At 41.7% G+C, this 25,447-nt stretch overlaps 2 protein-coding genes across 4 annotated transcripts in view; one reads left to right on the forward strand and one right to left on the reverse strand.

The window, feature by feature from the left end:
• NSF (N-ethylmaleimide sensitive factor, vesicle fusing ATPase) overlaps nucleotides 1–463 on the reverse strand; it is a 131,523-nt gene extending 131,060 nt beyond the window's left edge. Inside the window, exon 1 of the mRNA XM_090292764.1 lies at nucleotides 401–463. Coding sequence (XP_090148890.1) covers nucleotides 401–412 — 12 coding nt within the window. The 5' untranslated portion in view covers nucleotides 413–463. The remainder of the gene's footprint in view (nucleotides 1–400) is intronic.
• A 7,159-nt stretch (nucleotides 464–7,622) lies between these two features.
• Nucleotides 7,623–19,517, forward strand: LOC149998655 (ADP-ribosylation factor 2-like). 3 transcript variants are annotated; one of them, XM_090290766.1, is made up of 5 exons: nucleotides 7,623–7,683; nucleotides 9,991–10,157; nucleotides 12,481–12,591; nucleotides 16,783–16,907; nucleotides 18,808–19,517. In XM_090290766.1, the coding sequence occupies exons 2-5, from the start codon at nucleotides 10,010–10,012 to the stop codon at nucleotides 18,967–18,969; spliced, it is 546 nt and encodes a 181-aa protein (XP_090146892.1). In that variant the 5' UTR covers nucleotides 7,623–7,683; nucleotides 9,991–10,009; the 3' UTR covers nucleotides 18,970–19,517. The 3 variants fall into 3 exon arrangements, with proteins under 3 accessions (XP_090146892.1, XP_090146894.1, XP_090146893.1); XM_090290767.1 differs by lacking the exon at nucleotides 7,623–7,683 and adding an exon at nucleotides 8,689–8,970; XM_090290768.1 differs by lacking the exon at nucleotides 12,481–12,591.
• The last annotated feature ends 5,930 nt before the right edge of the window (nucleotides 19,518–25,447 follow it).

Raw genomic sequence — 25,447 nt, forward strand, 5'->3', positions numbered from 1 at the left:
AGGCTGCACCTAGTAAGTCCTCGCAAGGGGGTGCGGAGAACCCCCAGAGTCCATCAGACGGGGATCGGGGATGGGAGGGCCACAACCCTGCGGCTGCCCTGAGGGGCGAGGGGAACAGCCCCAAGATATGGAAAAGGGGAATTAAGGGAGACGCAGGAAACCCGGGTAGCGAGGAGGTCCACCTACCCTCGAGCTTTCTTAGGGGGATGGAGTTTCTGAAGGGGGCTATTCCCCTACCACCGCTCCTCCTTCTCACCTTCAAGCCCTTTTCTGGCCTGCTGCCCCCTCCAACGCCCCATTTGCTAAGACCCATTCCCCCTCCCGTGGGCTGTCCGGACCTCGGCGTGCCAGCAAGCCCAGCTCCCCCGCCTTGAGCCGCGGTTCCCGGGCCGGCACTCACCCGGCCCGCCATCTTCGCGGACACGTCCGGCTCTGTAGCTGCAACTCTGCTCTTCGCAGAGCCCGCCCCCGACGCGCGCGCGCGCGCCCGCCGCCCGTCCTCGCGCAGGCGCGCAGCCACCGTGAGGCCGCGCGCGTGCCCGGCCGCGTCCCCGGCTCCCCCACCCCGCAGGGCGCGCGCGCTCGTCGCCGCCGTGAGAGGGCGGGGCGCGGGCGCCATTTTGAAATTGAGGTTAGCTGAGAGCGGTGAAGGGTACTGTGACTTGTATTCCTGGGGCTTACGCGTCAGCCAGCGACTTTCTCCAGGGCTTCTTTTCAGAATCTCGTCATAGCTGGCCGTTTGCGCCGGACTTTGTAGCAAGGTTTTTGAGGCTTTAGTCACTGACCCCCCTGCCTATCCCTTTGCCAGCTGCTCTTTGCCCTTGGTACTTCCAGACCTACTGAAATGTGAAAATGTATATGAGCGCCCAGCTCGGGTTCAAGGCTGCCGCCAAGGAAGATCAGTAATGAGTGGCTGGTTCTGAATTCAAGTTATGCATGAATTCAGGCTTTTCCCTGGAGCCGGACTTGTTTTCCTAGCTCCTGGAAGTTGGCATCTATATTTAGCTTATGTGTGGCCTGGAAAACTAAAGTTAATATTTTCTAATTTAAAAATGAATTGTGATTATTTCCATATTTTAATATATTATTTTATTAAGTATTTTGTTTTTATTTATAAAAGTAATTTGTGCCCTCACTGGCCTGGCTTAGTTGGTTGAACATCGTCCTGTGAAGCAGTAGGTCCCCTGTTGGCTTCCCAGTTAGGACTCGTGCGGGGGTTGAGGGTTCCCATGGCCCCAGCTTGTGTGGGAGGCAACCAATCTGTTTATCACATGATATTTCCCTCTTTCTCCCTTCCCCCCTCTCTAAAAATAAATAAAGTTTTTTTGGAAAGTGATTTGTGTTTTTGACAACCTTTATCAATCCCCAGTGTTGTGTTTTAGGTAGTCTATATGGTGGAATTTGAATGCACAGTAATATGCCCTATATCCCATCTTTTATTTTTTTTTTTAAACCTCAATGTCATTTCCTGTCTACAGTTCCATTCCCTCACTGGAATCTCAGAATACATCAGCATCATCCTCAGAATAGATAATAATAACGATGGGACCCTGCAAGAAAATAGATTCTGCCAGACAGGTTCTCTGATGCTTTTATGGCCTCTACTATCTTATGTTTCTCTTCATATTTATAAAAGACAATAAGAAGTGATAGGATTCTGTTATCTCACAGTTAATTAGAAAAAATACTTTTTTTCCAACAGGAGAAAGGAAAGAAAAAAGAACTAGAAGAGCTGAGCATGCTTAGTGATTTAAAATGAAGAACTAATAAAATCAGTGAGTGACCTGAAGATACGCTAGGGACAGAAGAAAAGTTCAGACCAGTTTCATAAACTCTCACCCTGTACCTGAGAACCAGAATGCTTTGTTGGACAAATCAGATATTAACTAAATCACGGGTGGATCAGAATTTAATAGGTAAGCTATATTATAAGGGAAAATGTCTTTAATCTCTTCAACCAGGAGGAATATTTATCACCTAGGGAAAATAGAGCTTCTGGAGAGGTTCCAGTGTGTCAATTTATGAGCATATCTACCCATAATAAGGGGCCTTTTGTATTCTCTCACAAGTTATACAAATGCAATAAAACAGAATGATGTGTATAGCCCTGCAGGGTCTGCCAAAGAAACTGTAGGCAGACATGAGCTCCTGTGCTGAAAATGCTTGGCATCCAGCTGGAGGGGAAGATTCGGAGAAATTGCTCCTGGTTGTCACATGTCTATGCATCCCATCTGTGCCGCACTCTGATACTCAAGGTCATCTCGGACTGGAGCTCATGTGGCATCACTTTCTAAGCAATCCTTGCAGTGACAGTTGGTAAACAACAAATGTTCTTGCTGTCCCCCGTTCTCTGGTCACAGCTCCCCAGTTCATGCAGCCTTCGTTGCATTGTCAGACAAGGTACCCTGGCCCAGGAGGGAGCACAGAACCCAGGCAAAGACCTGCACTGCCCCTCTTGGAAATATCATTGTGAAGCAGACAAAGGTGGTCTTCAGAGCCCCTTTTGTACCCTTCCCTCTGCACCACTTCCTCTCTTTTCTAAGTTCATTCAGCATTAGGAACCAGTAGTAACTCTTCACAGGAGTATATGCAGTTGAAGGAATGCTGCCTGGGAGAGCAATGCCTAACCTCAGGAAGCAAATGTCCAATGACAAAAGTTCAGAGACTGTGACTTCTATATGGGGAGCTATATGTGGACGGCAGTCCTTGGTCTTGCCCCTCCAATCACAACCCATGGGTTAGCCACCCCCGACCTAAGCCCAGGCTTTCAGAAGGCCTTGTTGAAAACTTCATTTTACAGGCCCATCACACCAGTTTCAGGAAGGAGAGTTGCCATCTGTTTGTTTTCTGCCAGAGAAAACGTGTTTCCCAAAAATGATGGATAAGGCTAGAGAACAGCAAAATGGAGAAAGCATGAGGAATTTTAAAGAAAGGGAGAGCAGCTGATGCAATGCAGTATTCTAGCTGCAATCAGGTGTCTTTGTTTTTTTTTCCAGATGAATATGTCTTTTCTCCTTGGAAGATAAAAGACAAGCACCTGTAGTCACAAAAAGCAATTCATTTCAGGAAGTCTGAGTGGGCAGGAGAGATGATAGCGTTCTCCATGGAAGGGAATGAATGTTGCTATGGATACCAGAGGATCCTTTAAGGTGAGCCCCAATGCACTTGCCAGGCTGCCTAATCTTGCATACTAACACTGTGGATCCAGAGAGCTGCCTGCATCTCTTCGAAAAGGGATTATTCAGATATTGGTCTGATGAAACCTTTATGCATCTTGAGAAAAGGAAGTCAGAGGCTCCCAGGAGGGGCTGCATTTCCTAGAACTTTAAGGCACTAAAGGCCCACAAAAACTATAGTTGATTGCGATGATGGTTCTCTGGATTGGGATGACCTGTGACAAGTCTCTGGAGGGCTCCTGAGAAAAAGTGAAGGTGTGGCTTCAGATTTCTCCTAAGGGTGAGTTTACTGGAGGGCTGTTTCTAGGGCAAGTAATATGTATAGCAGGGCTTTCTAAGAGAGGGAGAAGACATCCCCTGAGCAGAAGTGTGACCAGAATAGAGGGATGTTAAGTGATACTTGGGTGAAGGCGGTCTGGGTATGCTGTGTGACATTTAAAATCTCTAAACTTAAATGTTTTCATGTGAGAATTAGATGTGATAACTATCATGGAGTACCTAATACATTCCACACCTGACTCAGCATTTACACAGCAAACACTGATTACCACTACCAAGAATACTGTGTAACTAATACCAATAACACTATTAATCGATTTTAAATTCTAACTCAGAGATGAGGAGCTATCTCCAAATAAGATGTTTCTCAGGGTGAAATGCTCTCTCTGCTTCTCCTAAGAGCACTTTTACTTTCCATGCTGGGCAAATAATGTTGTATTTACCAGAAGTGTTTTCTATTAAGAGAAAAACCCCAGTGAATCAGCATCACCATAAGCAATTTATTTTTATTGAGTTACCACAGTTGAGCTTTATAAACCTCCCCTGAACGGCTATCATAATTTCAATTAAACCTCCTTCCTAATGGGCAGAATTCTGTATTTTTTAAAAAGTAAGTTGAGTTTTGCATTATAAAGTTAGTACATTTTCTCTTAAAAGAAATCACAACCCCACCTGCTGAATACGGTCACTAATAAATTAGGTTCATTTTCTTCTAGCCTTCCCCTGATATCCTTCATGCATATTATTATTTTAAAATGAAACATATGTATGTATAAAGCATATTATATACGTATATAAAACATGTTTGTGTGTATGTGGTTGTAATTCTTTAACAATTGAGTACCGTGGGGTCAGGGGATTTGTTTTATTTATAGGCTCAATGTATGTCTTGGGAAAGTAATGCATATTCTCAGGTTGTGAGGGGTGGAAGGATAAAGCCCTGTTATCAGCTTCAATAGTCCTTCTGTAGGTACAAACAATGGTAGGTAAAAATCTTATCTTTGCTATTTCACCTTTTTTTTTTTCCAGGTTAAAATGAATCCATTCAAACAGCATTCACAGTTGCTGGCAAAACAACTTGACATTTTTGCCTTGGAAGTTAGCAGAAGAGCATGAATAGGTCCTTGGTAGTAGATGAAATAAAAATACGACTAAACATTTGGAAAAAAATAAATAATCAAAAAAATGAAAATTAAACATGAGAGACTTTTTTTGGTTATCAATTTAGCAAACTAACACTAATAACTCTCTTTTTTAAGAGCTTACCAGGTGGGAAGCAAGGCTTTCACTTGGTTTATGGGAATGTACATTTATATAATCTACCCAGCAAACAATTTGGCAATGTAATTATGTATCAAGGACCTTAAACAGTCCTTAAACAGTGACTCCACTATTGAAATTTATTTCTTAAAAAAAAAAAAAGGAATACAGGAAGAAAAAATAAGATGCTCACTACAACATTATACAAAACTTTAAAATAATCTAAATGTTGAATTACATGAAAATGATTAAATAATCAGGGTACGTCATGTGATGGAATATTACCAGCTATCAAAACTATTTTTAATGTTAAGTAATGTGGAAATGCTCAAATTAAAATACTAACTGGAAAAACAAAATTGTATGTATTCATAACCTGAACTATGTAAAAATTGCATAGAAAAATGACTGCAAAGAAATAAACCAAATGGTAACAGTGATTGCCCCTGGATGATAGTATGACGAGAAATTTTTTTCTTTTCTCCTCCCCTTCCTCCTTCTCTTTCTCTCTTCATGTATTTAAAAAAAAATGACTTTGTGGCTGAGACCAGAGGGCTGTGCGGGGGGACACCCGCAGCTGCTCGGGGTCCACCCCGAGTCTATCTGGAGCAGCGTGGTTCTTTTCATCACAGAGGCTGCAAGTTAGGTTGAGATGAGAGCAGTGGGGTGGGGGTGAGGACTGGGGGCTCCGGAGCTGTCCTCGGTGCGTATGTCAACCAAAGTTCCCACTGAGGCCTATAACTTGAATACTGTCCTATTTTGGAATTAACCGATCATACTGCGGATGCCTGTTTTTACTGTACAGGTGAAGACCTATGGGGAAGCAATAGGGATTGATGCCTGCAGTACCTCTGATAATTACTGTAATATTTTTTCCATGATTAATGAACCTTCAAGTCCTCTCTGGGCCAGAGTTAAAGCTAGGCTTGAACAAGAAGAATCAGCCTATGCAGAGTCAAGAGAATTTATTTTGGGCAGACAAGAGAAAATTGGGCCACCTAAACTGGGTATCAGACGTAAGGAAGACCAAACCATTACTGATATATTTCATTCTTTAGTTGTTGTAAATGGAAAAGAGCTGGAAGCCACATATGATGAAGAAAATACTTGTTGCACATTCATATGCAATGTGTATGTGGAATAAATGGCAGTCTGATCACAGCTAGAACGTACGTACAGAAGGAGGATGATTACAATGAGACTCGGTGCCACTCAAGCAATCCAGTGTCTCACTGACTTCTGAGTCCTGCAGTTCAGCAGAAGGAATCTCAGGGACATGGTTTGTTAAAACTGAAAAGTCCAGAGAACTTTGTATTCCTGTTTTTGATCAGAAGAGCATAAAAATGACTTTGTTTAATTTCTTTAATATTTAAGGAGCTTTGTAGAAAGACCTCTCAGATGTACTTATATTTACCCTTATGTATACAATCACTGTGACAAGAAAAAAAAAGTATTTAGTTAAAAAGAGTAAGGTGTCAGACAGACCAAGGTTTGAATCTCTGTCCGGCTACTTAATTTTCCTCTTTTAAAATGTAATAATACTTTCTGAATCATAGGTGTTATGAGTATGCTGGTAAACACCTTGACATAGTTGCTGGCACATACGAGTATTTTGCATTCAATAGATGTTAGTTTTTCTGATTATTTCAGTTTTGTGTGTCAGTGAAAGAGTGTCCAGCCTATAGAAAAGTCTTGTAAGAGTTTATTTGAGCCAAATTTTGAGGTAATGCCAAGAAACGAAACCTCAATGAATTGAGAAAATGCTCCAGGGAATAGCAGTTTTGCAGCTTATTCTATATGTTAGAATCAAAGGAGGAGACGTAAGGAGGATTACATAAAATGCACGGGTGGTAGGTAAAGGGAGCAGGAGAAAGCCAAGCAGGGAAGGCTCTAGGATTGGATAAAAACTGAAACAAACAAAGAGGCACATTGGTGGGTGCAGGATAGTTAATCATGAACATCTACAGTACATAGAGATGGCATGAGGTGACAAGGTAACAATGAGGGGTTCTGTGGTCTGGTGCTTTGGAGCAGAAGTCTGGAAAATAAAATTACTCTGACCTTGCAAAGGTATAGAATCCTAAATGCACAAAGACAATAGACAGGCTCACTTAAGGTAATGACGAAACTTTGTGAAGGAAGCTACAGGCAACTGACCACCATGACCTGCTTTTAGTTACGAATTTTTATGTTCACGCCGTCCTCTGGGGCTGCTTTTTGGTCTCTCAGTTTGTAAGGCATGCCATGCGCTGCCCCCCTCCGATGCTCCCACAGCTGTCTGTGGCCCTTTCTCCATGCACATGTACCATTTACAGGAGTTTGTAACCTTTTTAGCTAACCAAATTGGTGTTTAAGGGACTGACTTATTGAGAGCATTTCTCAGGAAGTGACTGCGGTTCTGCAGCCTTTGAAGGCAGGTGCAGGTGGCTAGTGTTGTATTTTCCTCAACTGTTTAGAGGCAGGGGTGCAGTCCAGCTTCCGGTCGGATAGAAAGCTTTCCTTATGCCTAACCTCGGTGTCAGTGTCTGGGTGTTTCCTACACAAAACATCGTCCCAAACTAGTTTCTGCTTGTAGCTGCACCCTAGCAAAGATCCGTAAATAGCATTAGGAACTTGGTACCGCCCACATGTCTCTACCCCGTTGGTCGGAACGCTCCTGGGGTCAGTCCAATACTTAAGGCTTTTCCGAGTTGATTGGCCGAACGAACAGGAACTATTTTTACTTTTCTAGTTGTTCTCACACAGCATTGGAGCCAGATCTTCGTGCCTTCACGTAGGTCCCCAGGGGCGGCCCTCCTTCCGCCAGCCTCTTATTGTCCTTTGCATTGGCCAGAGATGTCGTCACTTATGAAACTTGGGGCTCATTGGTGCGAAAGCTACAAGAGGAGTGTTGGGTGCTGTGCGCGCCCCCAGCTCATCACCCACCACCTAGCAGAGTGGAGCGGAAATCCTCAAGGCTGCGGGGAAGGTACTGGTGATCAGTGACGAGGACTGAGGCACAGGCTGGGAGAGGGACCGCTGTACTGAAGGCCTCTTCGTATTTCCGCCCCGTTCGCAAGAGGGTATCTATAGAGAGCTGCGTGTGGCCTGCGGGAAGGGCTTGGGCTTCCTTCTGCGCCCTCTGTAGGGCGGGGCTGCGGAAATTCCAGAGAAGCGCGTAGGGCCTCTGCTTTCCCCATGGTGGTCAGGTTGAGAGGGAGCTGCTTGGTGGCCGGGCAGAAAGGGCATTCGGAGGCCTTCCCTGGGGACCCGGCGCGCCCCTCGCGCCCTGGAGGTCTCACCGCTCTTTCTCCCTGTCGGACAGTTAGCGTGTGTGGCGTGAAAGTGCCAAAGAGGCGCCCGGGTGGGCGGTGTCTTCCTCCCGGGGTCTCTTTCCGCGCGGCGGAGTCTGGGCGCCTCTCCAAGATGAGCAGGAAGAGAAAAAGAAGCAGGAGGGAGAGCCTAGTAGGTGTAGTATGTGTGGTTGGGAAGGGAAATCCAGCACGACTAATTGCCTCTCAGGACGTTTAAATGGGAAGTACCTTCCTGCTCACCGCATGCTCTTTACTGTTTTTCTTGTCTGTGTGACTTGTCTTTCTCTTGTCGGAAACAAAGACAAGCGATCTCTAGTTTTGTCGCCCAACAAGATTTTGAGTGCCACAATGCCCTGGACTTTCATACACCTTCTATGCGGACCTCCTGTGAACGATTAAAGCATGCATCACTCTTTGGCTGTAGCAATTTATCTATCCCTCATTTATGTACATTGTAAGTGCTGTGCTCCTTTTCTCTAGTCGTAGAATGCCTGTGCTTGGACCTCACCCGTGATGTTGAACTACTGTGGGAAACCTAGGACCTCTGGAATTGGGTGATCGCCCCATTGAGGTCACGGGGGGCGGGATGAATGGGAGATTGGCTGTCCCTGCTGCCTCTTGCCCCTCCTCTGCCAAGGAGTAAAGCTTTCCTTTGGTTAGGAAAATCATAGTATTTGAAACGAGGATGTTTGTTTCTTCCTTTTTGAAGAATCTTTGTAGCCTTCCAGGAGCTTGGATTAGAGGTATGGGCGCAGTTCTAGTTTTAAGTCTTTAATTAGAATATCAAGCTCGTAGGACAAAGAGGCCGATCTGTTAAAAGCCTGTAAATTTCTGCAAAGCTAGCCTGACCTTATTATTGCCTTCCTTTATAGACTCTCTCCTGCACTGTTTTTGCCTTTAGAAGTCAGTATAGTGATGGAGGTTAATGACTGAGAGGGGATACAAAGAGATCTGGGTCACTGGTAATCATCTTTTTTATCTGATTCATGACGTTTTATTCAGCTGTGCAGTTGTCATGTATGTTTATATCTGTATGTAAATTATATTTCAATAAATCGTTTGTAAATTGGTTGAGAAGAAGGTGATGGTCAACACTGGATGCTGTGGCGTGGCCTCAACTCTTGCCTGGTTGGTTTCTCTGGCTGCAGTGGAGTTTCCCAGTGCTGTATTTCCACACCTCTGAAAAATGTTAGGGTCTCTTCTGGGTATTGATATTGTCTGCTAGCCAAAGGCAACTACTTAAGGACTTTGCTTCACATATATAAAATTAACTGGTTCTCTGCTTCATAAGTCCTCATTTCAAGAGAGTTTAGATGTATTTATTGTGGTGTTACTTCCATACTTAAGGTGACTAAAGCCTGCCACTACAGTGGTGGCACTGAGACCCGGCTACTCCCTATCCCACTTAGATGCTGCAGTGGAAAAGAGAATTTTCTGATAAGGCATCAAAGAGCTTAGTTGAGTTTTCCTTTGGGGAAAAAAAAGACATACTACTTATTGGCCAAATCGTACTTAAGATTGTGTACATTGAATCTAAAAAACAAAATAAAGGAATAAGCAGAACAGAAAAAGACTCATAGATACAGAGAACATTTTGACATTTGCCAGATGGGAGGGAGGGTGGGGGGGAATGAATAAAAAAGGCAAGGGATTAAAAAGTACAAATTGGTAGTTACAAAATAGTCATGGGAATTAAATTATAGCATAGGGAATATAGTCAATAATATTGTAACAATTATGTATGTTGTCAGATGGATATGAGACTTCTCAGGATGATCACGTAGTAAGTTATATAATGTCTGATCACTGGGATGTACACCTCAAACTAATATAATATTGTATGTCAACTGTAACTGAAAAAAAAAGATTTAAAAAATTTTACTAGGAGCCACCTCTAATAAAGACTTGTATCATATTTTATATATGTTGTTTGTAGCTCTGTGCAAAGAGCAATTATTTGACTTGCCTTTCTTTTCATTCAGGTAACTGAATTCAATTACAATGGGGAATGTTTTTGAAAAACTGTTCAAAAGTCTGTTTGGGAAAAAGGAGATGCGGATTCTTATGTTGGGTTTGGATGGAGTAGGAAAAACCACCATCTTGTATAAACTGAAGCTAGGAGAGACTGTGACCCCCATTCCTACAATAGGTGAGTTAATGACCTGGGGCAAGACCAATTTACAATTAGCCTGTTATACTCTCACATGCTGCTTATGGTATTGAATATTCTTTCCGAAAATCATGTTTGCCCCAAGAATGTAAACTTTTTGAGGCCAAAAACCAGGCAGTATATACTTGGCTAATTGTTCCACAACATCTCTAGCACATTCCTAGGTTTACAGGGGAGTCATGCGAACACATTTAAGTCAGGCAGAGTTAACTCTAGCCGCTTGGCAAAAAAGGAAAAGAAAATAATGATTAAAACAGCAAGGGCAGTTGTGCCCTCCCTCCCTCTCAGTTAGCCTGAGATGGCAGCTGGGAACCTGCTGTTACCTCCTCAGGCATTCTTCATTCCAGCTGGCCTTTCTAAGAGGAAGTACCTCTCCATGCCAAGTATGCTCTTAATGCTTAAAAATGCAGCGTGACTTTTTTTTTTTCTTCACTCTGGCTCAAGCCAAACTACTTGAGCTGGTGTCCTGCTGAAGAATCTGATTTGTTCCAGTGCAGTAGACCCATCTTCCTTCGGACCAGCACTGTGTTACTGTGCTTTGCGGGCTGTTTAAGGGTTTTGCAAAGGCGGTTTTGACAGAACTTAATCTTAGCCTTAAGAACTGCCTCTAGCTCCAGATTCTTGAGTGAGAATAGGCTCCACCGGATGGCACGGAATGTCAGAGTGTTCTGAATGCTGGCTTAGGCACAAGAACCAAATGATCAACTTCCAATTTGGGCGGGAGCTCCAGCAATTGCAACATTTGAAGGAGGAGGAAACCAGATGGAGACATTGTTAACACAATGTTTAAAATGTTATTAGTTCAAATGAAAATTGCTTGGTGTTCTCCAATTACAAAAATAATTCATGCTTCTGTAATTTCATACATGTATAAAAACATAAACAAGTTGTTAAAACACTCTACTATTGATATTTTGGTGAAGATCTTTGTAAAATCATATGTATGCTCTTATCCAGTTTACTCTGCATTAAACAAAAGGTTTGGACCTCTTTTTATGTCATGTCCTTTCTGTAGAATGCTTTTCTGCCTTCTTCCTCAGTCCCCTCTTCTTTATCAAGCTAATGCCAACTCATTCTTTTGGTCTCAATTTAAACATTATTGCTCAGAAACACCTTTCCTAACCCGTTGGGCTCATTGTCCCCTGTTATAAGTTTCCACAGCAACCAGAACTTTTAAGTCACTCTCAGCACATTTGTTATCACTTGTTCAGTCTCTCTTCCTCCCAAAAGTGTAAATAAGAGCAGGAATCATGTTTGTTTTGTTCACTCCTATCCTTAGTGCCTAGAAAATGCCTAGAAATGCCCAGTACCTATCAATGTTTGGTGAATGAATTGAATACCAATGAATAGGGGTGTGTGGAAAGAGGCGCATGGTTGGGGCAGGACAGAGTCATGGGAACTCCATCATATAAGGATCAATTAAATGTGGCTGAACTCACGAGGAGACTGAGAAGGTGCATCCATAGAAACAGAAGGAAAATGACCAGCCAGGGAAGCGAGTCAAGATGGGAGCAGGCCATACTGTCAGATATAAGATCAAATTACGTAAGAATGGAAAGCATTTGTTGAATTTATTGACATGGTGATCATTGCCGAACTTGGTGAGACCATCTGTGGAACATAGCAAAGCAGAATTAAGGTGCTATTGGGTGAGAGGTGACAAAGCAGGCACAGCGAATGTAGCTACGCTTCTTAGAGAAGTTTGACTGTAAAAGGGAAAATAGAGGGTGGTAGCAGGCGAAGGATGATAAGGGGTCAAGGAATGGTTTTTCTTTTTTTTGAAAGATGTAAAAGACTTAGATATGCAGAGAAGAAGAGGCTGGAGGTACTTGGGTGTGGGGAGAAAATAACAGTAGCGAAAAGCTTCAGACAATATGCGTGGCTTGGATCCAGCATGTGGGTGGGCAAAATTGGTATCAGATAGTTGCCTTCTTCTGTTCTTCAAGAGGGAGGGAGAAAAGATGTAGGAAGTTTTCTACCTCGTGCGGTGGGAAGTGGAAGTCAGTTCCATTTATGGCTTCTTTTTGGTCTGAAACACACTGGGAGACCTTCTGCCTAGAGAAAGAGGGGGAGTGTGAGGTTGGAGGCCAGAGAGAGCAGGGAAGGTTAGCGATACCTGTCATGGGGAGTGGGAGAGCAAACTAACACATGCTGTTTTGGAAGTTACAAATCGTTGACTAGCAAGCTGCTTTGGAAATAAAAAGTCCAAATGTTAAAGCTGGCCAAACGTTAGTCGAAATTATTTTGAATTGTTCAATCAGCAAAAGTCCTTATTGAACATTCTGTCCACTTTTCAATTTAGGTTTCAATGTGGAGACGGTGGAATATAAAAATATCAGCCTCACAATCTGGGATGTCTGTAGCCATTGCAAAATCAGACCTTTGTGGAGACATTATTTCAAGAACACCAACTGTAAGGAACCACTTATATTAGATGGGTCTAAAGATGGATGCTTGAAGCAGAACCTGGCGGTGCTCTGCTTTATTTAGACTGTCAGTCATTCCATCTCTTCTGATGGCTCACTTACATTTCCTGTGGAGGTTTCTTTTTGGGAAATGGCCCCTGCATTTCTAGAGGAAGTACTCAGGCTACATAGGAAACCCCTCTTAATCCAGAAATGGTTAGAAAATGGTTATCCTGATGAATATCACTTTTTGGTCAAGAGTTACATGGTACCAGTTTTTGAAGAATTTGAATTCAGTAAACTTTTCAACCTATTAAGAATATCTAAAAATCGTGCCTCTGGAGAGAAAGAGCTGAACAGAGATGGCTGAAACCCCAAATCCCAAATCCCAGCATCTTGTACGGTCACAGTCCCTCCCTCCTGTCCTATTATTCTACAAGTACATGAATAGGCATGAATATCCCAGATTGCTACTGTATTTCCTTACCATTGGTTTTCTTAAAGATGGGGTTTTAATGTGTCTCTCTCCCCGTCCTCACTGTGCCCAATCAGTCCATTTGAGGTTTTCTTCATCGATCATATTTTGAATAAGTGATACCTTACAGAATATTGCCTGTCAAGCTATTCATAAACTGTTCACATAGGTTTTACACCTTGATTCTCATGCGGAATCATAACCATATGGCATCTACAAATTACTCTTTAGAATTTAAGTGGAGTCATTTAATTTCTACATTTCTATTACTGGTGGAGTTTTCATTGCATGTGTTTCACAGTAAAGACATATTTTTGGTCTTTTCAGACCAAATATTCAAATCAGCTGTATTTTAAATTATTATATTAGCTATTAGTTTTAGCACATAGCTCTATTTTCTCAGCTTATAGATGTTAAAATGTCTTTCCTCAAAATAGTGCACTTATCTTTTTTAAACTTTTGTTAGTAATTAATGTAAAACAAATATAAAGGTAAAAAGGATAAATAAAATCCCAGGTACCCATCACCCAACTTCAACAGCTATTGATTGATGTTTTGCCCAGAGTATGTTTTAGCAAATCCCAGACATGAAACTTTTTACTCAGACATTCTTTAGTTTTGTTTCTAACTGATAAGGCATTTTTTGTTTGTTTGTTTGTTTGTTTGTTTGTTTTTAACATAATCTCCATGCCATTATCACACCTCCAAAATTAATAATTCTTTAATATTTAGTACCCAGTCATTGTTTAAATTTCTCCAATGGCATCAGATATCTCCTTTATAAATTTAATTTGTTTGCATTAGGATCAAAGTTCACACATTGCATTTCACTGTTACGTCTCTTTAGTCTCTTATCCTACAACAGTCTTCCCCTCTTTCCTGAGCCATTTTTTTGTTAGGTGTTTATCCCACATTCTGGGTTTGGCTGATTATTGTGGTTTCATTTAATCTGTTTGTCTGTCTATGGATATCCTGTAAAATGGTAGTTTGTTTTAGTGGCTTGATAGATTCTGGTTCATTTGGGGGGCAAGAATACTTCATAAGTGGTGCTAAGTACTTCCTGTGGTATCATCTTAACACAGAAGTTTGGTTGTCTCACTTTTAGTGATGATAAGTGGGTTCAGATGGTCTCAACCTAATTACTCCCAAATAGTTCCCCACTAACCTTTCATCTAGTGGTTTTAGCACCCATTGAAGACTATTACCTAGATCCATTATTTCTCTAGGAGTTACAAAATGGTGGGTTTTCTAGATTTTGTCATTTCATTTGCATTTATTAGCTGAAATCTTTCTAAACAAAGAACTTTCTCATTAAATAATTTGGTTTCTCTGAAATATAGTTTCAGAGAGGTATAGTTCAAGAAAGGCAGAAAAAAAATGTTAATTTATTCCCTTTTTTGATTTTCAGTGAAATGGACAATGCCCTAGCAACTTCCATGATGACTTAGATTTTTATGTCATTGTGTTTAATCCATTGCAGACAATATTCTTTTTTTTTTTTTTTAAGATTTTTATATTTTTATTTTTAGAGAGAGGGTAAGGGAGGGGGGCGGGGTAGAGAAACATCAATGTATGGTTGCCTCTTGGCAACCTGGGGATCTGGTCCGCAACCCAGGCTTGTGCCCTGACTGGGAATCGAACTGGCGACCCTCTGGTTTGCAGGCCAGCACTCAATCCACTGAACCACACCAGCCAGGGTGCAGACAATATTCTTTTTGATGCTCAGTATGTCTGATTACCTTGCATTGGCACTTGCCATATAGGCCAGACGATTGCAATTCCTTATGTGTAATAAAACTACAAAACATAGGATTGAACCTCAGTTAAGTATTGTAATACCCACTGTGCTGGACCATTTGGCTTCAATGAGATTCATTTTGTAAAATGCTTAGTTCCATGGCTAGAAGGTACCAGGCACTCAGATGGGAGCCTATATCTTTCTGGGTTCTCTTGAGAAACAGAACCAATAGGATGGATGGATTTAAATATATAAAGAAATTTATTATGAGAAATTGGCCATCATGGTTATGGAGTCTGAGTAGTCTCAGGATCTGCAGTTGGCAAGCTGGCAACTCAGGAGAGTCAGTGATGTGAGTTCCATTTCAAAGACAGGAGAAGACTATTGTCCCAGCTCCAAAACAGTCAGTTTTGAGTGACTTCTCTCTTGCTTCTCCTTGTTCTATCCAGGCCAACGATTGGATGAGGCCCACCCAGCTTGGGGAGGGCAATCTGCTTTACTCAATCCACTGATTCAGAAGTTAATGTCATCCAGAAACTCCCTCACAGACACACCCAGAGTAATGTTTAAACAAATATCTGGGCACCCAGTGGTCCAGGACACTTGGCACATAAAATTAACCTTCACAGGGCCTAAATTGTTAGATGTTTTCATTTCCTGGCAGGATTCCCTCTGCCTACCCTATGCATATTTAACACATTAAATCACCAAGTAGAAATGCTTTTTTTTTGTTTTCAATTGTCTATTTATAACAAGTCTAATTTTACTGAATTTCAGTAACTATTGCTTTGATGATAGGGAACTGGCTATAGTCTAGGGCCATGGGGTGGGTTATTTATACTCATTATGAAATTAGCAAATGGGGACTATTTGAAGAATGGACTTGATGTCTGTGGTGCATCCAGATGTCTCAGCCACGAGTAGTCTTGGATGCTGTCCCTATTTTTTCTGTCCGTTTACCAAAGGTCAGGCAGTCTTTTTAAATGTAAATTTCCTTCTTCATTAGCATGGTGAATATGGGGCTTAATGAAACATCTTAACTCTATTAAAATACTTAACTGTGTAGGTTTCCCTTTTGTGGATTGGAATTTGAACTATTATATGACTTCTTAGTTGATTATATCATATAGAATGCATAAAATGGTCCATTAGTTCTCTCATGGAAAGATTTTTCTTTGCTTACAGGTTATTTTAATTTGTTAAAATGGCAATATAGTTATATGGTTCAAAATTTAAAAAGAAAAGTATATAGTATAAAGCTCTCCTCCCATAGGCAACAACTTTTATTTCTTGTATATCTTCCCAAAGATATTTTATGCAATACAAGCAGTTATAGATATATATTCCTCTTCCCTTTAATAAAAAATATTACAGTATACTATTTATTTATAAATTTACCTTTTTAAGGTTCTTTTAGTTAAAAAAATGTAGTTAGTCTGATGCTAGGTTCTTTTGTTTCTCAGACAAGGATCCATATAAAAATAGATTTGTTGTTTCTTATTATGTGCCCTGGTCTGAGATAGAACCCACAACCTTGGCATATCGGGATGACTCTCTAACAACTGTGCTACCCAGCCAGGGGATGTCCAGAGTTTTTATTGGAACTTATGTAGGCATCATGTAGACGTGAAGTGATTAAAAATGAGTGATTAAAAAACATTTCTCTGTATATTTTATATAATCAGGTGAAGGGCTATGATACTTCTGAAAAAGATGGGTTAGTTGAGTGTACAGTAGGCTTCCTAACTCTTAGGATTATATATCCTTCCACATGATGGCTTTTAGAAAAATTACTGACACTATTACAGATGTTCCCCATTTTCTCCCCTTTGCCAATCCCCACCCAGCTCCTGCCCCCCTCACTTGGCCTTCATCCCATGATTGCTTTCAGTGAAACCACACATGAGCAGGGAGAAGCTGTAGGGACATATACACAGCTGCGCTTTTCAGGTTTAGATTACTAACATGCATGTGATTTCTTTCCAGGTGTGATTTTTGTGGTCGACAGTAGTGACAGAGAGCGGATTAGTGAGGCCCGGGAAGAACTAACCAGAGTATTAATGGACTGTGAGCTCATAGATGCAGTTTTTTTGGTGTTTGCAAATAAACAGGTATGTTGTTGGCTTTCGGAACACTGGGACTGAAATTTACTGCCAGATGGCCACTTAAAAATAATAGATATTTAAATTAGATGTCTGCCTCCCTCCAGTCCCTACTATGCTCCCTCTACCTCCGTTTTAGCATATGTCTTATATTCATTCATTCACCCAGGCAACAAATATTCATTGAACATCTAAGTTCCAGGCATTGTTTTAAGTATTGGTGATATATCAGCGAACAAGACAGAAAAACGTCCCTGTGGTTATGGAGTTTACATCCTCGTTGGAGGAGAGTCAGTCAGTAAAGAATATGTAATGTATCTGGTGGATGTGTTGTGGAGGAAGGTAAAGCAGAGAAGGCAGCAGAATGCATGTGGGGAAGGGCCAGGATGCCTCTGATAAGATGCCATCTGAGCAGAGCCCTGAAGTCCAGCAGGGAGGGAGCCACACAGTTCTAGGAACAGCAAGCAGTACTGGGACAGAATGGGGGGTCAGCAAGGGGGGAAATTATCAGGTCATATGGGGCCTGTCATTGAGGAGGAAACGTAATACAAGCAGTAAAAGAGCAGGAGGAGGGCCAAGTGTAGAACCACCCTCAGTATGGAAGGAAAGGTAGAATCATGAGGAACATACCAGCCTGAGACAACCATGGTGACTTTCTGATGTTTGCTTCCTCTCTCTCGCCTCCATGCATATATTCATCACATAATTGAAACCAAACTGTTTTGTCACTTTAGATTTATCGAAAGCACTTTCTCTTGTCACCCATCTCTTTGTAAACATGATTTTAAAGGGTGAATGGATCACATTTACTCAACAATTACCCATTGTTAATTTGATGTCAGTCCAGATTTTCATTAGTGAACATAGTAGACTTTCAAAAAAAAAAGAAAGAAAATATTTTTTTTAATTATAAGAGCAGAATATGTTCATGGTATAAATATGCAAACAATTCAGAATATTGAGTGAAGTGAAGTATTTAGCCCCACTCCTCAGGATAAAACATTGTTAAATTTCTTGCCTCTTTCCAGAGGTATAACTTTCTATGCCTTTATAAACACTGAAATGATTATATTCATATTTAAATTGTGGAGATCATATTCTGCATTCTGTTTTGCAACCTGACTTTTCACTTAGCATATCTTTGATGGTCCATCTATATCAGTACATCAGATCTACTTTGTTCTTTAATGCCAATTTATTCAAATTTAGTGTGAGCTTACTAAGTGCTGGGCACAGTCCTAGGCACTTGGGATACATCAGAGAACACAATAGATTCCTGCCTTTGTGAAGCTTATATTCTAGTTAGTGGAGATGGATTGTAAAAAACATACCAAATAAGTAAATGTTATACTATAGTAATGTGTGCTCTGTGCTGTATTTATAAAGATTAAGCAAAACAACTTGGAGAACTCATGGAAGCTCAGGTCATGAAGTCCTTACAGACCATCATAAGGACTCTGACTGTGACCCCCAGACAGAGAAGAGACAGCTATTGCGGGATTCTGATAGAAACATGACTTGATCTAATTTCCATTGACTGCAAGGTTGAGAATAGACGTTAGGGGAGCAAGAACAGAAGCAAGGAGACCCGTTTGGAAGCTATATCGGTAATCCAAGTGAGAAATGATGGTGGTGGGATTAGGGTGTAGCTGTGAAGGTGTTGAGAAGAGGTCAGATTCTGAAACTAGATGGTGGACCCTGTAGGATTTCCCAGTGTAGAGTTGTGAGAGTTGAGAGGGAGAACACAATTAAGGATGATTTCAAGGTTTGGGGCCTGAGCAGCTGGAAGGCTAGAGTTGTCATCAGCTGAGATAAGACTGTGGGTTGCAGCAGGTTTTGAGAGAAGAGCATAATATTTCTTTCCATGACTATAACATTGTAAACCGACTTTTGAATATTCCCTTTCAAGGATGTTCCCAATGCTATGAACACAGAAGAGATAACAGACAAGCTTGGCTTACATTGCCTTCATTGGAGAAACTGGTACATTCTGGCTATTTGTGCCATCAGCGGAGATGGGCTGTATGAAGGCCTGGACTGGCTCTCCGACCAGCTCAAAAACCAGAAGTGATGGGAAGCGGTTCAGTCCCTGTGCATCGTGGCGAAATCAGCTGGCCTCTTCTGTGTGCACGTGGGTGTGCGTGAGGAGCCAAGAGCGGATGTGTGGCTGGGGGTAGGGGCAGTTCTCTTCCTACCACGCCTTACACATGCCATAAGAAACCAGCCTTACATTTTATGAAAAACCAGTGTTACATTTTGAACACTACCTCTGATTTCAGTAGCTTTGACGATCATTCCTACTGTTGATGGAGGAATCCTGAGGGCTTGTTGGGCACACGATAGCCAGAGTGATCTTCATGGTGGAAAGGAGGAGAGCTGGCATAGGGACCAAGTTCAGTTGTGCAGTCCTGAATCTGGCATCTGCATACCTGGGGTCCCGTTAGACTTTGGTGTCTACAAAAAAGAAGGAACTGTCATTCTTTCCCAACACTGCCAGAGCTAGCAGCTCACTCTTCAGTGCTTTAAAGCAAATGGTCCTTAAGAGAGAAAAGGCACTTGTTTACTGCAGGTTTGAAGTTCAGATTTGAACTTTTCCCTTAAATTATATTCTAGCCCAGACTTCCTGGTTTAACGTACTTTATTTCACGGAATCCATGATCTTCATTAGAGTATCCAGACTCCGTGAACACTAGAAAATCATTCAGTTCATCCCTAATGCTAGTTCCTTCCCTCATTTGCCTGTTATTTGCCAGAATGGAGACCATGTGGGGTAGTAACCCAGCATGAGGCCAAAGCTCTTTACTGGGGCCACATGGTTGAGCAAAGGGTGTGGTAAAGGAAACAAGGTGATGGTCATGTTTGTGTCCTTGCATCACTACCTCAGGTTTTAGCCTCCCAAGACTGCTGCTCCCACCTCTCTGCTCTGTGCTTGAGTGTTCTACCCAAATCAGGAGGTTTGCTCCTGGGATGGAATTGTTACCATGGACAGTATCCAACATATGGTTTTGGTTAATTTCTGTTCAGAACCACACACCCATGAGTTCTGAGAGTTTGTGAGAGAACCAAGGGGTTAATTTGGGGGACAAAATGCCCAGAAACCTACCCCTACCTCCTGCCCCAGACATTGCCCCTGAGTTGGTGCAAACTTGTGCTGAGATGGCTGGTCTAGACCGCTGTCCACAGTACTGACATCCTCTGTATGGCAGTAATGTCCTCATGGAAACATTCTTATGGAGTCAAAATGCCAGGCAGGGAAACAGGGAACAGACTGAAAGTGAGCAGAGGGGAAGGGGGAGGGGGACAATGGTGGAAAGAAGGGGAAGGGACTAGAAAAAGAACATGTATGAATGACCCACGGACAGGGACAACGGTGTAGGGATTGACTGTGGGAGTGGGCAGAAAGGGGTGAACAGAGGAGGCCAAAGAGGGGAAATTGGGACAACTGTAATAGAATAACAAAACAAATGATTTTAAAAATAAATAAATAAACTTGCTGTCTCATTTCTACTAAAAAAAAAAAAGAGAAAGAAAATGGCCTGGTGATGAGCTAATTTCTCTCAGTAATCTCAAATCCTTCTGCTTGGATGGCTGTTGGCCACGTTTCTACGCGTTTCTACTATTTTACCTTTTAAAATTCCTATAAAAATTTATTGAAATTACAGAGGTGAATTTTAACAAAAGTAAGCCTTATTTATTGATACCAATGAAGTTGATACTAGGAAGAAATTGCATACCATGATAAATGTGGGATGTAATGTTTTTCTTTAAAACACTGACTTTTAGGAATGTTCTTTGAAATACAAGCAAATCAGTCCAGATTTGCTTGTTTACCTGTGGGGTAATTTCTGAGAAATATTTAGATTCTATGCTTAAATGGCCTGGGACTGTCTTATATGTTTGTATTTATGCTTATAACAGTGTATCTAATAGAGTGCTAGGCATCACTGAACACTTGTTGATTGGTTGAACACAGAAATTGCTTTGGAAGGAAGAGAAGGCAGCTGTGTTCTTCTGAATGTCTTGAACTACTTTAAAATTCATTTCCTTTTCTATCTTTGCTGACTTTTTGTTGAAAACTCACAGGAGACTATCCTCCATCCAAACCCAACTATTTTCCAAAAGGTTTGGAAGCAAAAGATCCAATGTGACCTTAAAAATTAGAATGTATAATTTCTACTATATTAGGTAGGTGGTGATATCTGACTCACTGAATTCTGAGATATTTGTTATTTTGATGTCTGCTGTCCACATTCATACAGCTAAATATAAATTTCATGAAGACTCAACACGAACCTTGTATTTTCCACAGTACCCCGTGAAGGATTCTTCAAGTCCTATAGAAGGTTCACTATAAGGCCTGACACCCTGTCCTCAATACCCTGTTGTTTCAATAACAGTAGTAATGCATACCGAACTGTATTTGTTTTCTTTCCTGCCAGTCCAGGGTTGCCAGATTTAGTAAACACAAAAATGTAACCCCCAATCAAGTTTGAAATTTAGATAAATAACAATGAATTTTAAATATAATATGTTCCATTAAACAATGAATAAACTTTTTTTTTGTATAATTGTGTCCCAAATATTACATGGGACATGTAACAAAATGTATTGTTTGCCCGAAATTCAAATTTGACTGGAAATTCTACATTTTCTTTGGCGACCCTGTCGGTCAGTCCCCTGCAAAGTGCCAAGTATTTCTGGGGGCCCTCAGCATGTCAGACTCACCTGCTTAGCAATGGGCATCATTGTAGCTTCAACCGGGCCCAGCACCGATGCTCTCAGTGCCTTGGAGGGAGGGGAGCGCTCGTTAGCGTGAATGTGCCTGGATGGGCCGGACCAGCTTTAATGCTGTAACCCCCACTGCAGTTCCGGGAATAAGGCCAACAGTTTTTCATGGATAGTCACCAAGGGATTTCACATATTCACTGCACTTTTTAGCCTGTGAGGAAGCAGCTACATACATGATATCCATGAAATATCTCTGGTTAGCTGAGGCTAAAAAGTTATTTTAGCAATTTCCCAGATGAATGTTGCTTTGAGATGCCAAATAGTGTTATAAAATTTACCAGACTGGGAAGCAGACCTGGGGACACTTTTGTTTTTATGACACCCACATTTATGTCTACAACACACTTATAGATAAAAATTCAACAGATAATAAAGTTAAGAAACATATGTGCTTCCAGTAAGTTTTTTAAAACCTGCTAGCTGCATTTATATTACATGTGAATAAAAAGAATGATTACCGAGAATAAAGCAGTTGAATATTTGTACAAAATATTTTATGAGGCATTCATAGTGTTTCTAATGTTAGTAAACCACTGTGTATTATATCAATTTAATTTAAATGATTTGATCATTCTTGTGGAATAAAGGTTCATTAAAATGTTATAGAAATACTATAGATAAATATTTGTAAAGCTGCTATTGCCATTGTGCCAATATTAAAATGTATTCTACCTTGGATCACTTAATAATTTTTATGACATATTTTATATCGTACCTATTTGAGAATCCTGTAAATGCTATGGCTTCATTAAATTGTTGCCGATCATATGCTCCCATTGTTTATCCTGAGACTAAATGACAACCAGAGAACATAAACTACCAAGGTGTATTTGGTTATGTTTTTAGATAAAGAGCAATAATAAAAAACCTTTGATTTTTTTCTTTTTTAATGTTTTCACTAGAACTATAGCACATCCAGAAAGGTATATAATACAAATATATAAATTAATGAAGCATAAAGCAAACACCCATTTAACCATCAAGAAAGAGGCATTATAAATGTCTTTAGAAGCCCTGTCTCCCTCCCCTATTATAACCTTTCCTCTAAACTAATTATTGATATACTTGTTACAATACATAGTTCTTGCTTTTGCCCTCTAAGAATGCATCCCTAAATGCTATGGTTTGTTTTGTTTGCTTCTGAACTCTACATTAATAAAACCATACATTATATATTCTTCTGTCTTCTTTCAATCAACATTTATTTTTTAAGATTCAACCATGTCATTGTTCAGTACTATTGGGTTGGTCAAAAAGTCTGTTTAGATTATTCTGTAAAATAAAAGACACATTTTTAATTTTCACCAGTAATTTTGTTGACTTGGATATTTGAGTATGTGAACTACCTCCTGCTATTGACTTCTATAGAGTAGAGGCCGGGGGTGCTGCTAAACTTCTTTCAATGCATAAGACAACCCCACAGGAAAGAATTCTTTGGCTCAAATGTCAACAGTACCAAGAAACTTTGCAAACCACTTTTGACGTGTTCGATCAGTCACAGCCTCTTCTCCACACACTACACAATTTTAAAAATATTTGTTACATTTTTTACCTTTTTTGCAGTAATAAAGCATATGTGCTGAAAATGTTGTGTATTTTCTGTCTTTAGCATTAAGATGACTGCACAAAAGTTGCCTGATTTTGTAGGGCTGCCAACTTGTTAATACAAAATCAAAATCATCTAGCTTTGCTTAAGCTAGAGGTACTTGGCTTAATAAGGCTTTTATTTATTTTTCTTGTTAAAATTCAAAGTTATTTCAGCCTATAGGTTTTATGATATACTTTGCCAATATCTTGAGAAGGCTGGTCTAGAAATCCTATTTAGAATAGGTATTTAGTAAAGTACTGTCAGCACCGTGAAATCAAGCATTTGCTAATTAAAGAAAAATTAACTTGTAGTTGAAATAGAATAGTTCTTGCATTTACCTTGTGTGAGCCTGATGAGAATACTTATGTGGAATTTTGAATTTGGAACCTCTGATGGCTACAGGAACAAAAGCTCTGGTGTCCTGGGCTTGAAGAAGCCTGTCTTCCTTTGAATTATGTGAGGAAGGGATTCCATACTGATGCTAAATTTTCAGAAACCTGATTCTAGCATGAGAGCCATTGCTATATGAGGCCAGTTCTGGAATTGGTTCCACTTTGAAACCAGTACTATGTGCTAGACACTGGGAATAAGATGCTGCTCCTTCTCTCTTGGATTTATGTGCCAGAGGTTGTGCCAGGCAGTAAACAAGGAGTGAAGTAAAATAGAATATAAAAGGTCTGTGAGGGAAGCAAACTGGGTGCTAGTTACAGTGTCTGAAGAAAATGACTTAATGTGCCGGCTTTCACACCGGAGTGTCTTCTCCACGTGTGCGCACAGGGCAGACCTCTGAAAGGGCCGTCCTTACTTTGCTAGATCAATGGCTGTGTTGAGCCAAGTGGGAGGGGCACCTTTCCCCAACCATTGTAAAGCATTGTTTACTGGGTTTCAGACCCTGTTTCCCAGAGTGCATTGCTCACTGTCAAACCCCATCTGCAGAAATTTTGGAGTCATCCCTGACTCAGTGGTAGCCCCCACCTAACAGAGTGGCAAGTGAAGAACCAGACGTGGATTCTGAGAATTTCCAGGAAGTGACAACATTTTAGAGCTATAAAGTGTGTCCCCTTCCCAGCCACCCACACTGGTGTTTATTCTGTAGGTCAGCTACTTTTCTGAGAGCAGTGTAGCCAAAGGGAGGACGAATGTCACTCAGATTTCAGCTTTAAGGGGGAGTTCAGGTTGCAGGAGCCTGACCAGCACCTGGGCATTTCCTGGGGTGCCAGGCCCTGTGGCTTCCTTGGGAAGCTCTGCATGCAGCACGCACGCCTGCCCCGCAACTTCCCACCCTCTTTACCGCCCGCGTCCCACCACCCCTGGCTGCTGGAGTCCGTGGCCACCCAGGTGTGCAGCCCAATCCCGCCTCACTGTGAGGGGCAAGGGGAGGCCCGTCAGGAGGGAGCTGTCCCCTCTGCAGGGAAAAGGACCCTGATTCTGGAGAAAAAGGCTCGCTCTCCTGTAGTACTCTCACCCCAGACTAATATAACTGCCTAAGTAAAGGTTGGAACCTGAGGCGGGGGAGGGGTGCTTTGTGCTAAGGGGCACGTGCATGATATGGCTGCCAACTGTGACACCGCTGCCAACTGTGACACCGCTGCCAATTGTAGGCTCCTGCTCAGTGCGTGCGCCTGCACCTCATTTGTCTGGGTCTCATTGCGCTGCCCCAGACACCCCCGCTCCCGACACCAGATCGCTCACTGTGCCCTGGGCCCCCAGGTCACTCACTGTGCCCCATCCCCTCCGGGTCACTCCTTGTGCCCCAGCTTTCCTGGGTTGCTCATTGTGTCACCCGGACCTCTGCTGGCATGTCCGGGCTGAACCTCTGGGCCCCACTGATTGTTGTACAATTGCAGCTGTTGTGGCTGCTGGCCGAAGCATCGCCAATGTATGATGCGAAGTTGACAACGGACAACTTCCTAGACAGAAAAACATTTTCAACACTTCAGGAGATCCTAACTCAGGAACCAAAAGCCCCTGAGACGAGAGAACCTCCTGAAGCTATGACGGAGCAAGACAGCTCAGCTCTGCTCCAACGGCCTCTTTACCCGTGGAACAATGCAGACCCTTCCACAGGCCTGCAGAAGTTTCCAGCTCAGCCTCCCAAGTATAATAAACATATTAAGGTGACAGGTCGACCTTCGGACCCGGAGCTCACCGTAAAGCCAGAGGCTACTGTGGA

Source organism: Furipterus horrens, unplaced genomic scaffold (genome assembly GCF_987537825.1).
Source record: "Furipterus horrens unplaced genomic scaffold, mFurHor1.1.pri manual_scaffold_11, whole genome shotgun sequence".
Classification (NCBI taxonomy): Eukaryota; Metazoa; Chordata; class Mammalia; order Chiroptera; family Furipteridae; genus Furipterus; species Furipterus horrens.